This window comes from Myotis daubentonii, chromosome X (assembly GCF_963259705.1).
Source record: "Myotis daubentonii chromosome X, mMyoDau2.1, whole genome shotgun sequence".
In the NCBI taxonomy this organism is placed as follows: domain Eukaryota; kingdom Metazoa; phylum Chordata; class Mammalia; order Chiroptera; family Vespertilionidae; genus Myotis; species Myotis daubentonii.
The window spans coordinates 102,533,417-102,553,411 of NC_081861.1; the positions used below are offsets into that span (position 1 = coordinate 102,533,417).

At 42.2% G+C, this 19,995-nt stretch overlaps 1 protein-coding gene and 1 pseudogene across 1 annotated transcript in view; one reads left to right on the forward strand and one right to left on the reverse strand.

Moving 5' to 3' along the window:
* The first annotated feature begins 345 nt into the window (after window positions 1–345).
* Window positions 346–19,995, forward strand: part of PGK1 (phosphoglycerate kinase 1) — a 32,563-nt gene continuing 12,913 nt past the window's right edge. Inside the window, exons 1-2 of the mRNA XM_059678597.1 lie at window positions 346–505; window positions 17,539–17,589. Coding sequence (XP_059534580.1) covers window positions 441–505; window positions 17,539–17,589 — 116 coding nt within the window. The 5' untranslated portion in view covers window positions 346–440. The remainder of the gene's footprint in view (window positions 506–17,538; window positions 17,590–19,995) is intronic.
* On the reverse strand, window positions 10,456–10,857 carry LOC132224639 (charged multivesicular body protein 1b-like; annotated as a pseudogene).

A 19,995-nucleotide genomic window follows, 5' to 3' on the forward strand; every position in this document is an offset into this window, starting at 1 on the left:
TGCAGCTGCTCTGGGTGAGGCGGCAGAGAGCCTAGCGGCGACCTTGGGCCTTTCTGTTCACGTGACTTTGCGAGGCCACCCGCCTCCTTCTCCTCCACCGGCGGGCGCCGCCTCCCACTCCCGCCCATAGGAAAGTTCCCAGCCGGTCGCTGCGTGTAGTACGTGACAAGTGTGAGCCGCACGTCCCATCAGCGCCCTCACAGACTGACAGCGATTCTGAGCAACTGAAGCGCGCCGGTGCCTTTGGCTGCGTCCAATAGTGGCTGCTGTTAGCGACGCGGGACCCGGCGGCGGCCGGGCAGGGGCGGGGCTGGGAGCGGGGCGGGGCGGGGGCGGGGCCGCGCGCAACTCAGAGATCTGCACGCGGTCTGAGTCCGACATTTGCTGCTGTCTCTGTCGTTGACTGGTCTGCGGGCTCTCTGAGCTGCTGTATTGCCAAGATGTCCCTTTCTAACAAGCTGACTCTGGACAAGCTGGACGTGAAGGGCAAGCGGGTCGTCATGAGGTAATTCTGCCCATCTGCCCGCGCTTCCTCGGGGCCCTGCCGCAGCCTCTCTGGCCAGCGCCAACTTGCTTTCCCGCCTGCCCAAAGTCGCGTTTAGTCCTGGGCTCGGCCCTATGGGCTCTAGCCATACTAGGCGATGCTGCCGACCGTTGTGGCTGAGGCTTTTCCGGGTGTGACGGTTCCTAACCTCCTTTCTCCCAGCCCAGGAAATGAGCTGTAGGTGCCCTTTTGGGGTGGATCCACCGAGGAACAGCTCAGATTGCCGAGAACCATTTTGCCCTCTTTACCATTCCTGCCATGCAGTTCCGTCTCCTTCAGTTCCCAGTTGGCGAGGTGGGACCTAAGGCGTAGCCTGCAAATCTCTAGGCCCCAAGGCAGGGACCTTGAAAGGTCATTTGGTTAGTTTCCCTTCCCCGCCCTAGGCCATCCCAGGCAAAGAGAAAGGGCCCACATTTCAAAGGTGCTTGCAAAAAAGAGAAATCTTTCCCAGAGGGTGTTGATATAGATGTTCAGGAGTAAAACCCCCTAATGCATCGGGGGTAAGAGGGTGAAGTCGGGTGGGGCTCACCGAAGGCAGTCCTGCAGAGCTTATGTAACAGGCCTCTGCCGCCCAACCTGGTCTTTGGACTCGGGGCGTTGGGGTTTGCATCAGGATTGTGACACATGCTGGGTAATGGTAGAGCAGGGTGTGACTACTCATTCTTGCTGTTCTCCAACCTCATCCTCACAGGTGGCTAGAGAAGCAGGATATTAGAAATGGGGAGGGCTCCCCATATACTCGGGGGTCTCTGACTCTGCACATGTGGGTCCCTGGTCACTTAACAATATGGCTTCTCACTTATTTGCCCCAGTTACTAGAATGGTGTATGGAGCTTGTACATTCTTTTTGTAAGGTGTGGTACATTTGTGTGTGCCAGAGGCAAAGTGCATGAGGACAGATAGGTATATAACTGACATATTTGACTGTTACATATCTTTTTTTAAAATATAATTTTTATTGATTTCAGAGAGGATGGGAGAGGGAGAGATAGAAACATCATTGTTTCGAATCATTGATCAGCTGCCTCCTGCACGCCCCCTACTGGGGATGGAGCCTGCAACAAGGGCATGTGCCCTGACTGGGAATCCAACCATGACCTCATATTTCATAGGTTAACGCTCAACCACTGAGCCACACCCGCCAGGCATCTGTTACATATCTTGAGAGGATGCAAGGGTGGTGCTTTGTGGGGGGGGGGGGGTCATAAGGACTTGCTTTGATAGCATTTTGCAGGCTTGTCCTTTTTGGGAAATGATTGATGGGCAGGCATGTGAATGGTGTGATTCAGCTCCTTTCCCAATTTGAGTTGGTTCAAGTGAGGGCATCTTTTGGATATTAGCAGACACATAGGATAGTAGGGGACTCTTCCTTTACCCTAAGCTTAAACATATGAAGGTACTATGAATTAGGGAACTCTATGGATACCCCAAAATTCATGTAGTCTCTCCCTTCCGTCTAATTTCACTATGGCTTACTGTTTGCAAGTGGCCTTCTGTGCCTTGCTATGGAAATAGTCAGAAGAACTTAATAGCTTATGGCCATGAAAAACACCTGGTATCCACATTTTCCCCAATAATCTAGGCCATTTCAGTCTGGACAAAGTAGGAATTACTTGCAGTCACCTTGGTATTAGACAAGGGCCCTTTCTACTCCTTAGATGATGTTAAGGAAAGGGGATGGATCCTCTGAAAAACAGGACAGGTGGACTTTGGCAGCTAGATCTGAGGTTTAATTATTTCCTCCGATCTCTTCTATGCTCAAGCCTGACCTTTTTCAGATTCACGTACCAGCTGAAAGACAAGAAATGAGGCATCATATAGGTCCCTTTCCTGCAATTTCCATTTTGGGCTTTATCTCCTCTCTCCCCTGGGAAATTGGCTTGAGGAATTAACTGGGATGGCTAGGAGTGGGACTAGAGAAGGTACTTATCTTTTCTCACTCTGGATCTAATATGAAATATCTTTCTGCCTAAGGGCTCAAAGTTTCATTCAGATTGACCCTGAGTCTTGAAACGATTGGCTAGTCTTGTTTTGCTGATGGAAAATGACCTGTTCAAGGTCACTGAACTAGCAAGTTGGTGGCAGAGCCAGAACTAGAATTGGGTCTCTTTGGCTACGGAGCAGATCCTCTGAATACTGGGGCATAGTGAAGACAGGTTAAAAAGACTTTTTGTTGCTGACAGTTGCAATCTATAATTCCCCCCTGTAATCTGGATAAATTCTTTGTGGCGAGGAGAGGAAGTAAGTTACTTTGTTTCCTGATTAACACATCTCTTTTGAACAGAGAGTCTCACTGTAGCCCTACTTCTTGGGAGAGCCTAGGCAGCCATGCTTTGTCAAATTTCTTTTTGTTTCAATGTCCTTATGTGGTCTTTGCTGGCAGTGTTTTGGAAATGGGCCTCCTGAGTAATGGCTGCTTCACTTAACCTCCTCTCTTTGTCCCAAAAAAGAGAACTTTGATGTTTGTTGAGACTTCTGGCCCCTGCTTTGATTACTAAGGGAAATTTTTTTGTCGAGGGAACTTTAGATAGCCAGAAACCTGAATAATTACCAGGTTCCCCCCTGTTTTTTAGGACACCAATTGACTTTACCTTTGTATAAGCTTCCTGTATATTTTTGCAATGTCATTTTCTTCCTCTCATAGGATGCCAGTCATACTCCATTGCTGACTGTGAAACACTTCCCTTTTTCTTGCCTGCCCGCCCCCCTTTTTCTTAAACCTCACTGATTCTCTTTATCCTGTTGTAACTTGTTAAGCAAGCCTTGATGTAGTGGAAAAAGAAACGGAGAGGAAAAACAGAGCAGATAAAAAAACCTCTAAGACAGCCATGATATCCTAATTTTTCAGTTAGGGGCAGTGAATCAAGGGTGGACATGGTTCCTTTGAGAGCTTTTAATGGAACTGGGCTTAGAACTCCTGAGATTTCAGGCGATTGATTGAGACTTGATATTTCTATTAACTCAATATGTTTAACATTTTATTTTGAAATAATTATAGGTTCTCAGGAGGTTGCAAAGATAGTAGAGAAGTCCTGTGTTCACCCAATTTCCCCTATTGGATAACCCTTACATTATTATAGTACAATATCAAAAGTAGAAAGTTGAATTTAGAATAAAATATATAGTTCTATGCTATTTTATCACATGTGTAGATTTGTGTAACTCCTGCCACAGTCAAGATACAAAGCTAGTTTTGTTTGTTTACTACTAAGATCTCCCTCATGCTATACTCCCTTAGAGTCATGGCCCCTCTCCCTCATTTCTAACCTCTGGTAACTACTAATCTGTCCTCTCTTTCTAAAATGTTGTCAGTTCAAAAATGTTACATAAGCGGAATCACATAGTATGTTACCTTTTGGCATTGGCTTTTAAAAATATATATTGTTATTGATTTCAGAGAGGAAGGGAGAGAAAGATAAAAACATCAGTGATGAGAGAATCATTGATCAGCTGCCTCCTGCATGCCCCCCACTGGGTATTGAGCCTGCAACCCGGGCATGTGCCCGTGACCGGAATCGAACACGGGACCCTTCAGTTTGCAGGCCAATGCTCTATCTACTGAGCAAAACCAGCTTAGGGCTGGCATTGGCATTTTTTTAAAATTTTCTTTATTGATTAAGGTATTACATATGCGTCATTATCCCCCCTTCCCCCCACATCCCGCTCATGCCCTCACCCCCCCTACCCCCCGTTTCTGTGTCCATTGGTTATGCTTAATATGCATGCATATAAGTCCTTTGGTTGATCTTTCCCCCTTACTCCCACGCTCCCCTACCTTCCCTCTGAAGTTTGATGGTCTGATTGATGCTTCTCTGTCTCTGGATCAGTTTTGTTCATCAGTTTATGTTGTTCACTATATTCCACAAATGAGTGAGATCATGTGATATTTATATTTCTCTGACTGACTTATTTCGCTTAGCATAATGAACTCTAGGTCCATCCATGCTGTTGCAAATGGTAGGAGTTCCTTCCTTTTTACAGTAGTGTAGTATTCCATTGTGTAGATGTACCACAGGTTTTGAATCCACTCATCTGCTGATGGGCTGGCTTTTTTTTATTTACCATAATGCCCTTGAGATTTCTCCAAGTTCTTGCATGTATCAGTAGTTCAGTTCTTGTATTACTGAAGAGTATTCTATGGTATGGTTGTTCTACCATTTGTTTAGCCCATTAAAGGATATCTGGGTTATTTCCAGTGTTGGGCTATCTACACTAATAAAAGAGAAAAATGGTAATTGGCGTACGACGATACCCTTTTCATTGGCTAATCAGAGCTATATGCAAATTAACTGCCAACTAAGATTGGCAGGTAACTGTCAACAAGATGGCGGTTAATTTGCATATGTAGGCACAATGCAGGGAGGCGAAAGGGAAAGCAGGAAGAAGCCCCCTGCCACTGACAGTGATCGGAAACCCAGTGGGGAGCTAAGAGCTGGGGGGCAGGGCAAAGGCAGAGAATCAGGTGCCTTTTCCGCCCTGGCCAGTGATAGCAGGAAGTAGGGGTGGAGCCCACGGGATCGCGGCCCCCTCGCCCCCGCTGCCACTGCAGGTCCCCACTGCCCGGGCCAGACGCCTAGGCCAGAGGCGTTAGGCCTGGGCAAGGGGCCGATCCTGTGATTGGAGGGTGATGGGGGTCAACGCCTGAGGGCTCCCAGTATGTGAGAGGGGGCAGGCTGGGCTGAGGGACACCCCCCCCCCCCACACACACACCCAGTGCACGAATTTCGTGCACCAGGCCCCTAGTTTCAAATAAAGCTGTTGTGAACATTGAACATTCATTCGTACACAAGTCTTGGTATGGACATATGTTGCTATTTCTGTTGGGTAAACACCTAGGAATGGAATTGCTAGGTCATATGCTTAACCTTTGAGGAATTCCCATACTGTTTTCCAAAGCAACCACACCATTTTACATTCCCACCAACAGTGTATGTGATCAGTTTCTGCATCCTGATCAGCATTTGGTGTTGTCATTATTTTTTATTTCAGCCATTCTGATAGTTCTGTAGTGAAATCTGATTTCATTCCTGAGTGTTTCAGGGAAGTGGAAATGAAAGGAGTGCAGATTTTACATGGAATGGAAGAAGTGGAATGTGTAGGCAAGAGCAGTTTCTTTGGTGGAGTCCACCGAGAGAAGGAGCTAAAAGGAGAGCTGTTGCCTGGCCGGCCAGTGTGGCTTAGAGGTTGAGTGTTGACCTAGGAACCAAGAGGTCACTGGGTTCGATTCTCAGTTGGGGCACATTCCCAGATTGTGGGCTCGATTCCCAGTAGGGGGCATGTAGCAGGGAGCTGATCAATGTTTCTCTCTCATAGATGTTTCTATTTCTCTATCCTTCTCCCTTCCTCTCTCTCTAAAAATCAATAAAGAAAAATAAAGGAAAAATTTTGTAGTTGCATCAGTATTGAGTAAATTTGTTGGTATGTCAAATTTTAGTTTCTCAGTTTTACTGGGATGTGAATTCAGCAAATGCTGAGTTAGTTTAAGAACCTAAAGTGAGGCTTAAATAGTATTGAGCACTGTCTTGCTGCAGTTAATTGTATCCAAATTCTAGGAAAAATAAATGATGCTAGAAGTTGAAAAAAAAAAGAAAAGAAAAATAAAGGAGAGCTATTGTTGAGAGTCGAGGAGATGATAGTGGAGGTAATCCACAGGTAATGAGAAGAGAGTGCAAGTCCAATTCTCATCAGTAAGCTATGTAAGCTTGGATAGATGTGACAGATCAGATTCTTGAGTGTTTCTGCGCAAAGAATTTCCTCCTTGTAAGGGCTTGAGAGTAGGGAGTAGCACTGTAAGGGGTGGCTTGTGCTCTGCCTCTTGCCCTTAGCCCTTTTGACTACAGACCTTCTGGGATGCTGCAGAGGGAGAAAGTGACCCGTGGTAATGGAATACTCTATCCTTTTTGGAATGCACTTTATAACCTTGTTCAGCATATTTAAAGAAGATGCTTTTGAATCAGAATCAGGTAGACTGAAACTAAGGAGAGTGTATTTATTTCTTCAAAGGCATATGTACTGACTATTTTTTTCAGACTTTCTTTAATTAAAATGTTTGAATAATAGAATTATTATCTTCACCTACCTTTGGAAAGGCTGCTCTTCAGAGAGGTAGATTGGAGTACAGACATGCCTCTTTTTATTGCATTTTGCCTTATTGCACTGAACAGATACTGTGTTTCTGTTACAAATTGAAGGTTTGTGCAATTCTGCATTGAGCAAGTCTACAGATACTGTGTTCGAACAATATATGCTCACTTTGTGTCTCTGTCACAGTTTGGTAATTCTTGTAATATTTCAAAATTTTTTATTATATTTGGTTTGGTGATCTGTGATTAATGGTCTGTGATGTTACTACTATAATTGTTTTGGGGTGCCATGAGTTCCCCATATTAAGGCAGCAAACTTAATAAGTATTGTGTGTGTTCTGACTGCTCTCTCCCTCTCCTTGGGCCTCCCTATTCCTTGAGACACAACAAAATTAAAATTAGGCCAGTTAATAACCATACAGTGACCTCTAAGTATTCAAGTGAAAGGGAGAGCAGCACATCGCACTTTAAATGAAAAGCTAGAAATGATTAAGCTTAGTGAGGAAGGCATGTTGAAAGGTGAGATAGGCCAAAAGTGAGGTTTCTTGTGCTAACAGTTAGCCAAGTTGTAAATGCAAAGGAATATTTCTTTAAAAAATTTATATATGTATATGTATATATAAAGCCTAATATGCAAATTGTTCCCATGAGCATTCAACTGGGAGACTGATTGCTTGGTATAATGTGTGCTGACCACGAGGGGGTGGCGCAGAATGAAGGAAGCCGGCAGCCAGGGAAGGGAGGCCCTGGCCAACAGCCAGAAAGCTGGAAAGCCCCGATAGGCCCTGATCACCGGCCAGGCCTAGGGACCCTACCCATGTATGAATTTCGGGGTCCTTAGAGAGAAATGTTGATTGGCTGCCTCCTGCATGCCCACCTACTGGGAATTGAGGCCGCAACCCAGGCATGTGCCCTTGACTGGAATTGAACCCAGGACCCTTCAGTCCACAGGCTGATGCTCTGTCCACTGAGCCAAACCAGCTATGGCACAAAGGAATAGTTCTTTTTAAAAAAATACTTTTATTTTTTAAATATATTTTTATCAATTTAAGAGAGGAAGGGAGAGGGAGAGAGAGATAGAAACATCAATGATGAGAGAGAATCATTGATTGGCTGCCTCCTGCACACACCCCAGTGGGGATCGAGCTCACAACCCGGGCATGTGCCCTTGACTGGAATCGAACCTTGGACCCTTCAGTTTTCAAGCTGATGCTCTATCCACTGAGCAAACCAGCTAGGGCAGGAATAGTTCTTGAAGAAAGTTATAACTGCCATTCCAGTGAACACATAAATGATATGGAGAAAGTTGTAGTGGTCTGGATAGATTAAATCAGTCACAACACAACATTTACTTAAGCCAAAGCCTAATCCATAGCAAGGCCCTAATTCTCCTCAGTTTTTTGAAGGCTTAGTGAGGTGAAGAAGCTGCAGCAGAAAAGTTTGAGACTAGCAGAGGTTGGTTCATGAGGTTTAAGGAAAGCAGCCATATCCCTAACATACAAGCACAAAGTGAAGCAGCAAGTGCTGATATAGAAGCTGCAGCAAATTATTCAGAAGATCTAGCTAAGATCATTAATTAAGGGGCTACACTAAACAACAGATTTGCAATGTAGTTGAAATAACCTTCCTTATATTGGAAAAAGATGCCATCTAGGACTTTCATAGCCAGAGAGGAGAAGTCAATGCCTGGCTTCAAAGCATTAAAGAACAGGCTGACTCTGTTGTTAGGGGCTAATGCAGCTGTGACTTTAAGTTGAAGGCAGTATTCACTTACCACTTAGAAAATTCTAGGGCTCTTAAGAATTATGCTACATCTATTTTGCCTGTGCTATATAAATGGAACAGCAAAGTCTGGATGACAGCACATCTGTTTACAGCATGGTTTACTAAATATTTTGGGCCCACTGTTGAGAGCTTGCTTCTCAAAAAAAAAAAAAAAGACTTCTTTCAAAATATTACTGCTCATTGACAATGCACCTGGTCACCCAGGAGCTCCAATTGAGATATACAGTGAGATTAGTATTATTTTCATGCCTGCTGACACAACATCCATTCTGCATCTCATGGATCAAGGAATAATTTCAACTTTCAAGTCTCATTATTACATAAATATATTTTGTAAGGCTATAGCTGCCATAGATAGCGATTCACTCTGGATCTGGGCAAAGTCAATTGAAAATCTGGAAAGGATTCGCTATCCTAAATGCCATTAAGAACATTCAGGATTCACAGTATGAGATAAAAAATATCAGCATTATCAGAAGTTTGAAAGAAATTGATTCCAGCCCTCATGGATGATTTTGAGAGGGGTTCAAGACTTTAGTGGAGGCCGAAACCGGTTTGGCTCAGTGGATAGAGCGTTGGCCTGCGGACTGAGGGGTCCCAGGTTCGATTCCGGTCAAGGGCATGTACCTGGGTTGCGGGCATATCCCCAGTGGGGGATGTGCAGGAGGCAGCTGATCGATGTTTCTCTCTCATCGATGTTTCTAACTCTCTATCTCTCTCCCTTCCTCTCTGTAAAAAATCAATAAAATATATTAAAAAAAAAAAAAAAAAAAAAAAAAAAAAAAAAAAAAAAAAAAAAAAAAAAAAAGACTTTAGTGGAGGAAGTAACTATAGATAGAAAAGGTGATGAAAATATCAAGGGAACTAGAATTAGAAGGGGAGCCTGAAGATGTGACTGAATTGCTGCAATCTAATGAGAGAACTGTAATGGATGAGGAGTTGCTTCTTATGGATGAACAAAGAAAGTGGTTTCTTGAGATGGAATCTCCCCCTGGTGAAGATGTGGGAAGATTATTGAAATGACAGCAAACGATTTAGAATAGTACATAAACTTAATTGATAAAGCAGGGCAGGGTTTGAGAGGATTGACTCCAACTTGGAAAGAAGTTATACTGTGGGTAAAATGCTGTTAAATAGCATCACGTGCTATGGAGAAATTGTTCCTGAAAGGAAGAGTCAATCAGTGTGGCAAACTTCACTGTTGCTTTATTTTAAGAAATTGCCACAACCATCCAGCCTTCAGCAACCAACATTCTGATCAGTCGGCAGCTATCGGCATCAAGGCAAGGCAAGGATTATGACTTGCTGAAGGTTAGATGATGTTTAGTATTCTTTTTAGCAGTAAAGTATTTCTTTTTTAAAAAATATATTCTATTGATTTTTTACAGAGAGGAAGGGAGAAGGATAGAAAGCTAGAAACATAGATGAGAGAGAAACATCAATCAGCTGCCTCCTGCACACTCCCTGCTGGAGATGTGCCCGCAACCAAGGTACATGCCCTTGACCGGAATCGAACCTGGGACCCTTGAGTCTGCAGGCCGACGCTCTATCCACTGAGCCAAACCAGCTAGGGCAGTAAAGTATTTCTTTTATGCAAGAATGTCTTAAGGTAATTTTAATGTAAGTTATGAAAACAGATTAATAGCCAACGGTAGCCTCATTTTAATGACAAAAATCAAAGGATACACAGAAATGGCATTGTCCCTTAAATAAGTTGAATGAGGTGTTGATAACCCTGTAATCAAAGTAATCATTCTCTTTTATGTACCACATGTCAATTTTATATATTATCAATTACACTAAATTTAAAAAAAACTTCAATTTTGATAATTCAGGCAGAAAACTGAATACACAGGAACTAGAGCTTTGATTTCAGAGAGGAAGGGAGAGGGAGAGGGAGAGAGAGAGAAACATCAATGATGAGAGAGAATCATTGATTGGCTGCCTCCTGCACGCCCCCGACTGGGGATTGAGACCGCAACCCCAGGCATGTGCCCTTTACCGGAATCGAACCTGGGACCCTTTGGTCCGCAGGTCGACGCTCTATCCACTGAGCCAAACCATTTGCTGTGTCTGGAGGTCCAGCGTCTTAAATTGGTGCTCGAATTTGTCCATCAAGGCAGAGATCTTCTCTAGATTCATGGTTTTTAATGTCGCATCCATCAACTTAACCACCCTGGCCATTGACTTGGTCACCTTGCCCATCGTCACCACCGTCTGGACTCTGGCAGCCACCACATCGACCCGCACTCATTCTCAAGAAATTCACTGCCTGATTCTTCTGGTGAATGCATTTTTGGCGTGTATCTTCACAACTTCCACGTTGCCCTTCTGAATGGCCTTTTTAATTTTGGCCTTTTCCTCCTTGTTGCATTTTTTGGTACTTCTGCTCAGTTCTTTGGCCTCGAACTTCAGGTTGAACAGATGTTTATCCCTGTTAGACATAGTCCCATGGCTCCTCTGGGTGGGCGGCCAGGTAGACGTGCTCTGAAGGGAGGCAGAAAGGCTAAAGTATTTTTTATATATATTTTTATTAATTTCAGAGGGAGAGAGGAAAAAAGAGGGAGAGACAGAAACATCAATGATGAGAGAGAATCATTGATTGGCTGCCTCCTGCACGCCCCCCACTTGGGATTGAGCCTGCAACCCGAGCATGACTGGAATTGAACCTCGGACCCTTCAGTCCGCAGGCTTAAATCAGGTAGGGCTGGGTTCATTTTTTTTAAAAAAAATATATTTTATTGATTTCTTACAGAGAGGAAGGGAGTGGGATAGAGAATTAGAAACATCGATGAGAGAGAAACATTGATCAGCTGCCTCCTGCACACCCCCTACTGGGTATGTGCCTGCAACCAAGGTACATGCCCTTGACTGGAATCGAACCTGGGACACTTGAGTCTGCAGGCCGACGCTGTATCCATTGAGCCAAACCAGTTAGGGCAGGCTGGGCTCATTTTTTAATTGGATTGTTTGTCTTCCTTTTGTTAAGTATGAGTTCCTTATATATTTTGGATATTAACCCTTTATCAGATGTATCATTGACAGATCTGTTCTTCCATGTAGTGGGCTCTCTTGTTATATTGTTCATGGTTTCTTTTGCTGTGCAGAAGCTTTTTATTTTGATGTAGTCCCATTTGTTTATTTTCTCCTTAGTTTCCTTTGCTTGGGAGATGTCTGAGATTTTGCTGCCTATGGTTTCTTTTAAGATTTTTATGGTTTCGCGACTTACATGTAAGCCTTTTTTCCATTTTGAATTTATTTTTGTGTATGCTGTAAGTTGGTGATCTAGTTTCATTTTTTTCATGTGTCTGTCCAATTTCCCCAGCACCACTTATTGAAATGACTGTCTTGACTCCACTGTATGTTCTTGCCTCCTTTGTCAAATATTAATTGAACATAATGGCTTAAGTTGATTTCTGGGTTTTTTGTTCTGTTCCATTGAACTATATTCCTGTTCTTAATGACAGTACCAGGCTATTTTGATATTGGTGGCTTTGTAGTATAACTTGAAATCTGGTATTGTGATCCCTTTAACTTTGTTCTTTCTCAAGATTGCTGCAGCTATTCGGGGTCTTTTTGGTTCCATATAAATTTTTGGAGTATTTTTTTCTAGATTTGTGAAATATGCTGTTGATATATATTTTTTAAATATATTTTATTGATTTTTTTACAGAGAGGAAGGGAGAGGGATAGAGAGAAACATCGATGAGAGAGAAACATCTATCAGCTGCCTCCTGCACACTCCCCACTGTGGATGTGCCAGCAACCAAGGTACATGCCCTTGACTGGAATCGAACCTGGGACCCTTGAGTCTGCCAGCCAGTGCTCTATCCACTGAGCCAAACCGGTTAGGGCTGCTGTTGATATTTTAATAGGGATTGCATTGAACCTATAGATTGCTTTGGGTAGTATAGACATTTTCAATGATGATGATTCTACCAACCCATGAACACAGTATATTCTTCCACTTTTTTATATCTTCTCTTTCTCTTTTTCAATGTCCTTTAGTTTTCTGAGTACAAGTGTTTTACTTCCTTGGTTAAGTTTATTCATAATTATCTTAATTTTTTTGTTGCAATGGTAAATGGTATTGTTTGTTTAGTTTCTCTTTCTGAGAATTCGTTATGATATATATAAAGGATAATATGCGAATTGTCCCCAGGGGAGTTCGATTGCTTGCTATGATGTGTGCTGACCACCAGTGGGTGGCACAGAACGAAGGAAGGCCCTGGCAGGGAGCTGGCAGCCAGGGAAGGAAGGCTCTGGCTGGCAGCTGGAAGTTCCCGATTGGCCCTTATCACTGGCCAGGCCTAGAGTCCCTACCCATGTATGAATTTCATGCATTGGGCCTCTAGTTGGTGAATAAAAATGCCAAAGAAATTTGGGTGTTAATTTTGTATCCCGCTACATTGCCAAATTCCTTTATTAAATCTAGTAGTTTTTGGTAGAGTCTTTAGGGTTTTCTTTGCATAATATCACGTCATCTGCGAATAATGAGAGTTTTACTTCCTTCTTTTCAATTTGAATGCCTTTTATTTCTTCTAGTCTGATTGCTATGGCTAGGACTTCCAATACTATGTTGAATAAGAGTGGTAAAAGCAGACATCCTTGTCTTGTTCCTGTTCTTAGGTGAAATGATTTTAGTTTTTTCCCATTGGTCATGATGTTGTCTGTAGTGTGTGTGTGTTAATCCACATCTGAGGATATTTTTCCATTGAATTTTAGGGAGAGTGGGAGACGGAAAGACAGAGAGAAACATTGATGTGAGAGAAACACATCGATTGGTTGCCTCCTGCATGAGCCTTGACCAGTGCCTGGGCTGGGGAGGAGTCTGCAGCCAGTTTATGTGCCCTTTACCAGAATTGAACCTGGGACCCTTTGGTCCACAGGCCAGTGCTCTGTACACTGAGCCAAACCAGGTAGGGCTGCTGAGAGTTTCTATCAAAAATGGGTGTTGGATTTTGTTGGATGCTTTTTCTGCGTCTACTGATATGATCATGTGATTTTTGTCTTTCAGTTTTTTATGTGATGTATCACTTTGTTGATTTGCAAATATTGTATCAGCCTTGCATCCCTGGAATAAATCCCAGTTGGTCATGGTGTATGATTTTTTTTTATGTAATGCTGGATCTGATTTTCTAAAATTTTGTTGAAGATTTTAGCATCTATGTTCATCAGGAATATTGGCCTGTAGTTCTCTTTCTTTTGTAGTGCCTTTATCTGGTTTTAGAATTAAGATAAAATCCTATATAATAAATAACTAACATGCAAATTGGACTAGATGGCGGAACAACCTTCCAGAATGACCTTCCAGAACGACCAGTGGGTGGGGGGCAGTTCTGCAAGAGCTGTGAAGGCCTACTCTTACATGAATTTCATGCATTGGGCCTCTAGTTGGTCTAATAAAAAGAGCTTGGAAGTGTTCCTTCCTCTTGGATTTTTTGGAATAGTTTGAGGAAATAGGTGTTAGTTGTTATTTGAAGGTTTGATAAAACTCCTCTGTGAAGCCATCCAGGCCAGGGCTTTTGTTTGCTGGGAGTTGTTTGATTACTGCTTTTATTTCATCAGTTGTTAGTGGCCTATTCAGGTTTTCTGGTTCCTCCTGATTTAGTTTTGGGAGATTGCATTTTTCTAGGAATTAGTCCATTTCATCTACATTGTTCAGCTTGTTGGCATAAAGTTGTTCATAGTATTTTTTTACACTCTTTTATATTTCTGTGGTGTCAGTTGTTATTTTGCTACTTTCATTTCTGATTTTATTTATTTGGGTCCTCTCTTTGTTTCTGGATGAGTCTGGTTAGCGGTTCATCAATCTTGTTTATCTTTTCAAAGAACCAGCTCTTGGTTTCATTGATTTTTTAAATTTTATATTTTATTGATTTTTTACAGAGAGAAAAGGAGAGGGATAGAGAGTTAGAAACATTGATGAGAGAGAAACATCAATCAGCTGCCTCCTGCATACCCCCGAGTGGGGATGTGCCCACAACCAAGGTACATGCCCTTAACTGGAATCAAACCTGGGACCTTTTAGTCTGCAGGCTGACGCTCTATCCGCTGAGCCAAACCGGTTAGGGCATAGTTGTATGTTCATTTTCATTTGTTTCTAGGAAGTTTTTTTTTATTTCTTTCTTGATCTCATTGGCTATAAAATAAAAGACTAATATGCAAATTGTCCCCTCTACCAGGAGTTCAACCAGGGGGTGGGGCCGGCCAGCCAACTGTGCTCAGCCCCTCCTACTGGCTGGTCCTGCCAAGGCCAGCCAGACCCCACCCTTGCACGAATCCGTGTACCAGGCCTCTAGTTGCTTAATAACATGATATTTAGCTTCCATGTGTTTGAATGTTTTTGAATGTTGATTTCATTCCAGTGTGGTCTGAGAAGATACTTGGAATTATTTAACAGGTTAAGCGCCAAGCCTGTTCTGTCTTCCTTTCTGTTTAGCCCATGATATCCGATTTCACCAACATGCTGGAGGCCGGAGACTGATGAGGTCCAAATGGAAAGTATAGTGTCAGTCACTGGTGACTGACATGGCACTTAGTGTGTTAAATACTAGGAGCCCAGTGTACAAATTAGTGCACCTTGAAAAGAACTGTGGACCATGAGGCTGCGGTGGGCATATGGGTGGGTCTTGGCCCATCCTCTGCGCCCCCGCCAACACCTCCCATTGTGGCCCCTGGTCTCCTCTCTGCTGGCAGCCCCCTTCCCGCCACTGCTACTCCCATGCGTTGAAGGCGCTGTCCCTGCTCGCACCTGCTAATGGTGTGGAGTGATTGGCACGGCGCCAGCATCGGGTGCAAATGGGGCCAGTGCCGTCAGCAGGTGCGCACAGTGGATGCTGCCCCGATCGCCCCTCAGGAGCAGGGGTAGGTGGAGAAGCCCTCAGAGGGGATCGAGGTCGGCAGCTGCCACGTGCACCAGCTGATAGCACTGAGCGATCGGGACTGGCACTGGGTGCCAGCAGTGGGTGCAAGCGGGGCCGGCGCCAGCAGCAGGTGCGAGTGCTGGGTGGGACTGCAGCATGCGGGAGCAAAGAATTTTCAGTAACCACCGGAGACTTGCCCCGATGACAGCAACTGGTGCCCCACCTTGGTCTGGCGCCCCCACTCACCTGCTCCACCATCCGGCTGCGGCCAATGCCCGCCATGTTCCGCGCTCTGACGCCTGCTGCTGACACCTGCCATGTTCTGCGCCTGTCCCCTGGTGGTCAGTGCATGTCATAGCGACTGGTTGTTCGGTAGTTTGGTTGTTCTGCCGTTTGGGCTATTTGCATATTAGGGTTTGATATATATAGATTCTTGAACTTGTAGAGATTTATTTTGTGTCCTAACATGTTTTCTATCTTTTACAATGACTCGTTCACTTGGGGAGAATGTATATTCTGCAGGTTTGGGGTGAATTGTTCTATAAATGTCAATTAAATCCATATGATCCAGTGTGTCTTTTAGAGTCTCTGTTTCCTTTTCAATTTTTTGTCTGGAAGATCTAACCAGTGAAGTCAGTGGTGTGTTAAAGTCCCCTACTCTGACACTCTTGCTGTCGATTTCTTCCTTAAAGTCTTCTAGCAGGTTTTTGTTTGTTTCTATTTACATGGAATAATTTTTTTCAATTTCTTCAATCATCCTATATGAGTCTTTTGTTCTGAGGTGGGTCTCTTGTAAGCAGCAAATAATTGGGTCATGTTTTTGTATCTATTCAGCTACCCTATGTATTTTGTTTGAAGCATTTAATTCATTTACATTTAAGGTTATTGATGGTTACTTATTTATTGCTATTTTAATTCTATATGCCTGTTTCTCTCTTTGTCTATTTCTTCTCATTACAACAGTCCCTTTAGCATTTCTTGCAGTGCTGGTTTGGTGGTGATAAGCTCCTTTACCTTTTTCTGGTCTGGGAAGCTCTTTATTTCACCATTTATTTTGAATGGTAGTCTTGCTGGACATATTAATCTTGGTATCCAATTCTTACTTTTCATTACTTTGAATACTTCATGCCAATCCCTCTGGCCTGTGGAGTTTCTGATGAGAAATCAGTTGTCAGCCTTATTGGAGCTCCTTTGTAGGTAACAAATTGCTTTTCTCTTGCTACCTATCAGATTCTCTCTTTGTCTTTAATTTTTGGCATTTTAATTATGATGTGTCTGGGCATAGGCCTGTTTGGGTTCTTCTTGCTTGAGATTCTCTGTGCCTCCTGAACTTGTGACTTTTTCCTTCACTAGGTTAGGGAAGTTTTCTGCCATTATTTCTTCAAGCACATTTTCTATCCCTTGCTCACTTTCTTCCCCTTCTGGTATACCTATTATATGAATGTTGTTACGTTTCATGGTGTCCCTTTCCCGTAAGTTGTCCTGTTTTTAATTTTTTTTTCTTTTTGGGTTCTCTGATTGAATAATTTTTCTACCCTGTCTTCTAATTCACTTATCTAATCATTGTCTTGTCCTAATCTACTTAGTAGTCCTTCCACTGTGTTATTATATCATTTTTCATAGTTACTATATCTTTTCTCATGTTGTTGAGCATCCTTTGCCATCATTCTGAACCCTCTATATGATAAATTTCTTTTCTCCCTTTCATTTAGCTCCTCTTCTGGAAAATTCACTTGTTCTTTCATTTCTGGATTTTTTTTTTGTATCCCCATTTTTGCTGTTTGTTTGGTTTGTGTCTATTTGGTAGGTTTGCTACGACTTCCAATCTCTAGTGCAGGACAATGCCAGCCACTATTTGTGACTGCTAGATAGAACAGGTTTAGCTACTCAGGTCTTCAGGGCTAGTTCCTATTATTTCAGTTAGTTTTATTTTTACAAATGTCTCTTTTAAAGTATGAGATACATACTGTAAAGCACACAAATCATAAGCTTGAGGAATCACAAAACGAGCATATTTATACAATCATCCCAGTCAAGAAATAGATCATTACCAGAACCCCAGAAGACCCCTCTCAGTCACTACCATCATCCTCCTCTGCATGGCTAACCATTATCTTGACTCCTTATACTGCTTTTTAATTTTAAGGTGATTTTTGAACTTCCAATTTATTTAACTGGTTCACTAAAAGTACTTTTCTAATCTTTGAGGGAATAATGCATTGATCATGACTCTGAACCTGAAACTTTGTTTCCTTTTTAGAGTGGACTTCAATGTTCCTATGAAGAACAACCAGATAACAAACAATCAAAGGTAAGGTTGCTGCTAAGCATTGTGCTAGGTTATGATGTGTGTTGGTATAACTATGAAGGATGAAATGGTTTTCCTTTCTTATCATACAACTATGATAATTTAAGTGATCTGAGCAAGGATTTTCACCAAACTACCCTTGGTCTGCTCTGGGTTTTTTTGGAGAATTTTTATGAGAGTTTATTTGTGTCAAATTGATGACATATGCCAGGGAGCAAGATTTCAAGATCTCCCTGGTCAGCTTTCTTAATGAGAATGTAGACATTGAAAAAAATCATCTTAAAGTGATTTATTTTCTGCCCTCGATTTTTGAAAATTTGAAGAATTTGGGGTTATGTATTTTTAATGAATGTCAGAGTTTAAGGTTTCTTGTCTTCCCTTGCAAAATGAACTATGCAAGAGAAGGATTTTTTAATTACCAATAATTATTGAGATTATATGTAGTATTATAACCTCCTACTCCAGATGGCCCAGATAAAATCAGTTTTTGAGAATTTTGACTTAAGGGAAAAAACTTTAGAAGTAATATTTTCAACCTGTGTAGATTGAGAAGCAGAAATTTTAAGTGATAGTACTGCCCTTGCTTTTGACTGGATTGTGATACAACGTTTTTTGTGTTTTTAAAAAATATATATTTTCTTGATTTTTTTTTATAGAGAGGAAGGGAGAGGGATAGAGAGTTAGAAATATCAATGAGAGAGAAACATCAGTCAGCTGTTTCCTGCACACTACCTACTGGGGATGTGCCTGCAACCAAGGTACATACCCTTGACCAGAATCGAACCTGCGACCCTTGAGTCCACAGGCCGACGCTCTATCCACTGAGCCAAACTGGTTAGGACACAAGGCTTTTTTAAAAAAAATATTTTTATTGATTTCAGGGAGGAAAGGAGAGGTAGAGAGAGTTAGAAACATCAATGATGAGAGAGAATCATTGATTGGCTGCCTCCTGCACACCCCTACTGGGGATTGAGCCTGCAACCCTGGCCTGTTCCCTTGATCGGAATCAAACCCAGGACCCTTCTGTCTGCAGGCTGATGCTCTGTCTACTGCGCCAAACCAGTGAGGGTCAAGGTTTTTAAGTTTTATTTATTTATTTATTTATTTACTTATTATTGAATTTATTGCGGTTACACTGGTTAATGAAATTATATAGTTTTCAGGGTCACAATTCTACAACATATCTGTACACTGTATTGTATGTTCACCATCCCAAGTCAAATCTCCTTCTATCACCATTTATCTCTCCTTTACCTTCTTCTACCTCCTCCCATCTCCTCCCCTGGCAATTACCACACTGTTGTCCATGTCCATGAATTCTTTCTCTTTTTTTTTCAATTTCTCCTCCACCTCCCAGCCCCCTCCCCAAATATTTTAAATTTTAAATGAAAGTTTTGAGCTTGAAAGGTGCTTTTCAATTATTAGACTAGTGTTGTCTAATGTAAATATAATATGAGCCACATGTAATTGAAAATTTCCTAGTTGTCACATTAAAAAAGTAAAAAGAAATGGGTGAACTTGGTTTTAATAATATATTTTATTTAATCCAGTAAGTCTAAAATAATCATTGCAATATGTAACCTGTAAAATAATCAAAGGCACATTTAACTTTTTTGGTATTAAGTCTTTGAGATTTGGCATGTATTTTACACTATAGCACATCTCAATCTGGGCTAGTCACATTTCTAGCATCTAAGAGGCACATGTGTCCAATGGCTATCATATTAGACCCAGAACTGTCTTAGATATTGGCCCCAGAATAGAACCTGGCTGTCTGTCAAGACATTTCTGCTGTACCATAGTGGAAGGTCTTGTACAAGGCAGCTCTGACCCTTCTTGAGTTACATTATTTTCTGCAGCACACAGAAAAGATTGGAAACATGCCTGCCTATGAAGGTATTTTATGAATAAAAAGTAGAAAAACACGTCAGAGTAGATCTTTTCATGTTTGGAAATCCATGGGGTTTAAAAATAATAGAACTTACTTACAAAGGATAGCCCTGAAGGTTAATTTATTTCCATTGGGCAAACTTTATACCTGATAAAGGTTTACTTTTTATTTGTATAAATGATTTTTTATATATGCCAAATAGCATAGGTTATTTTAGAAACATAACTTGGTTTTTGTTATTCCATACTCTGCTGAAATGTCACCTTTTCAGAGACTGTCCCTGGCCACCTTTCTAAAATCCCCTCCCACTGTTCCCCATTCAATCTTGTTCCCTTACCTTGCTTTATTTTCTCAATAGTTCTTATCACCATCTGAGATAGATATATTTTGTTAATTGTTTTGCTAGAGGTCCGGTGCATGAAATTCGTTCACTTGGGGGGGGGTGGTCCCCTCAGCCCAGCCTGTGCCTTCTCCGGGACCCCTAGGAGGATGTCCGCCTGCCAGCTTATGCCTGCTGC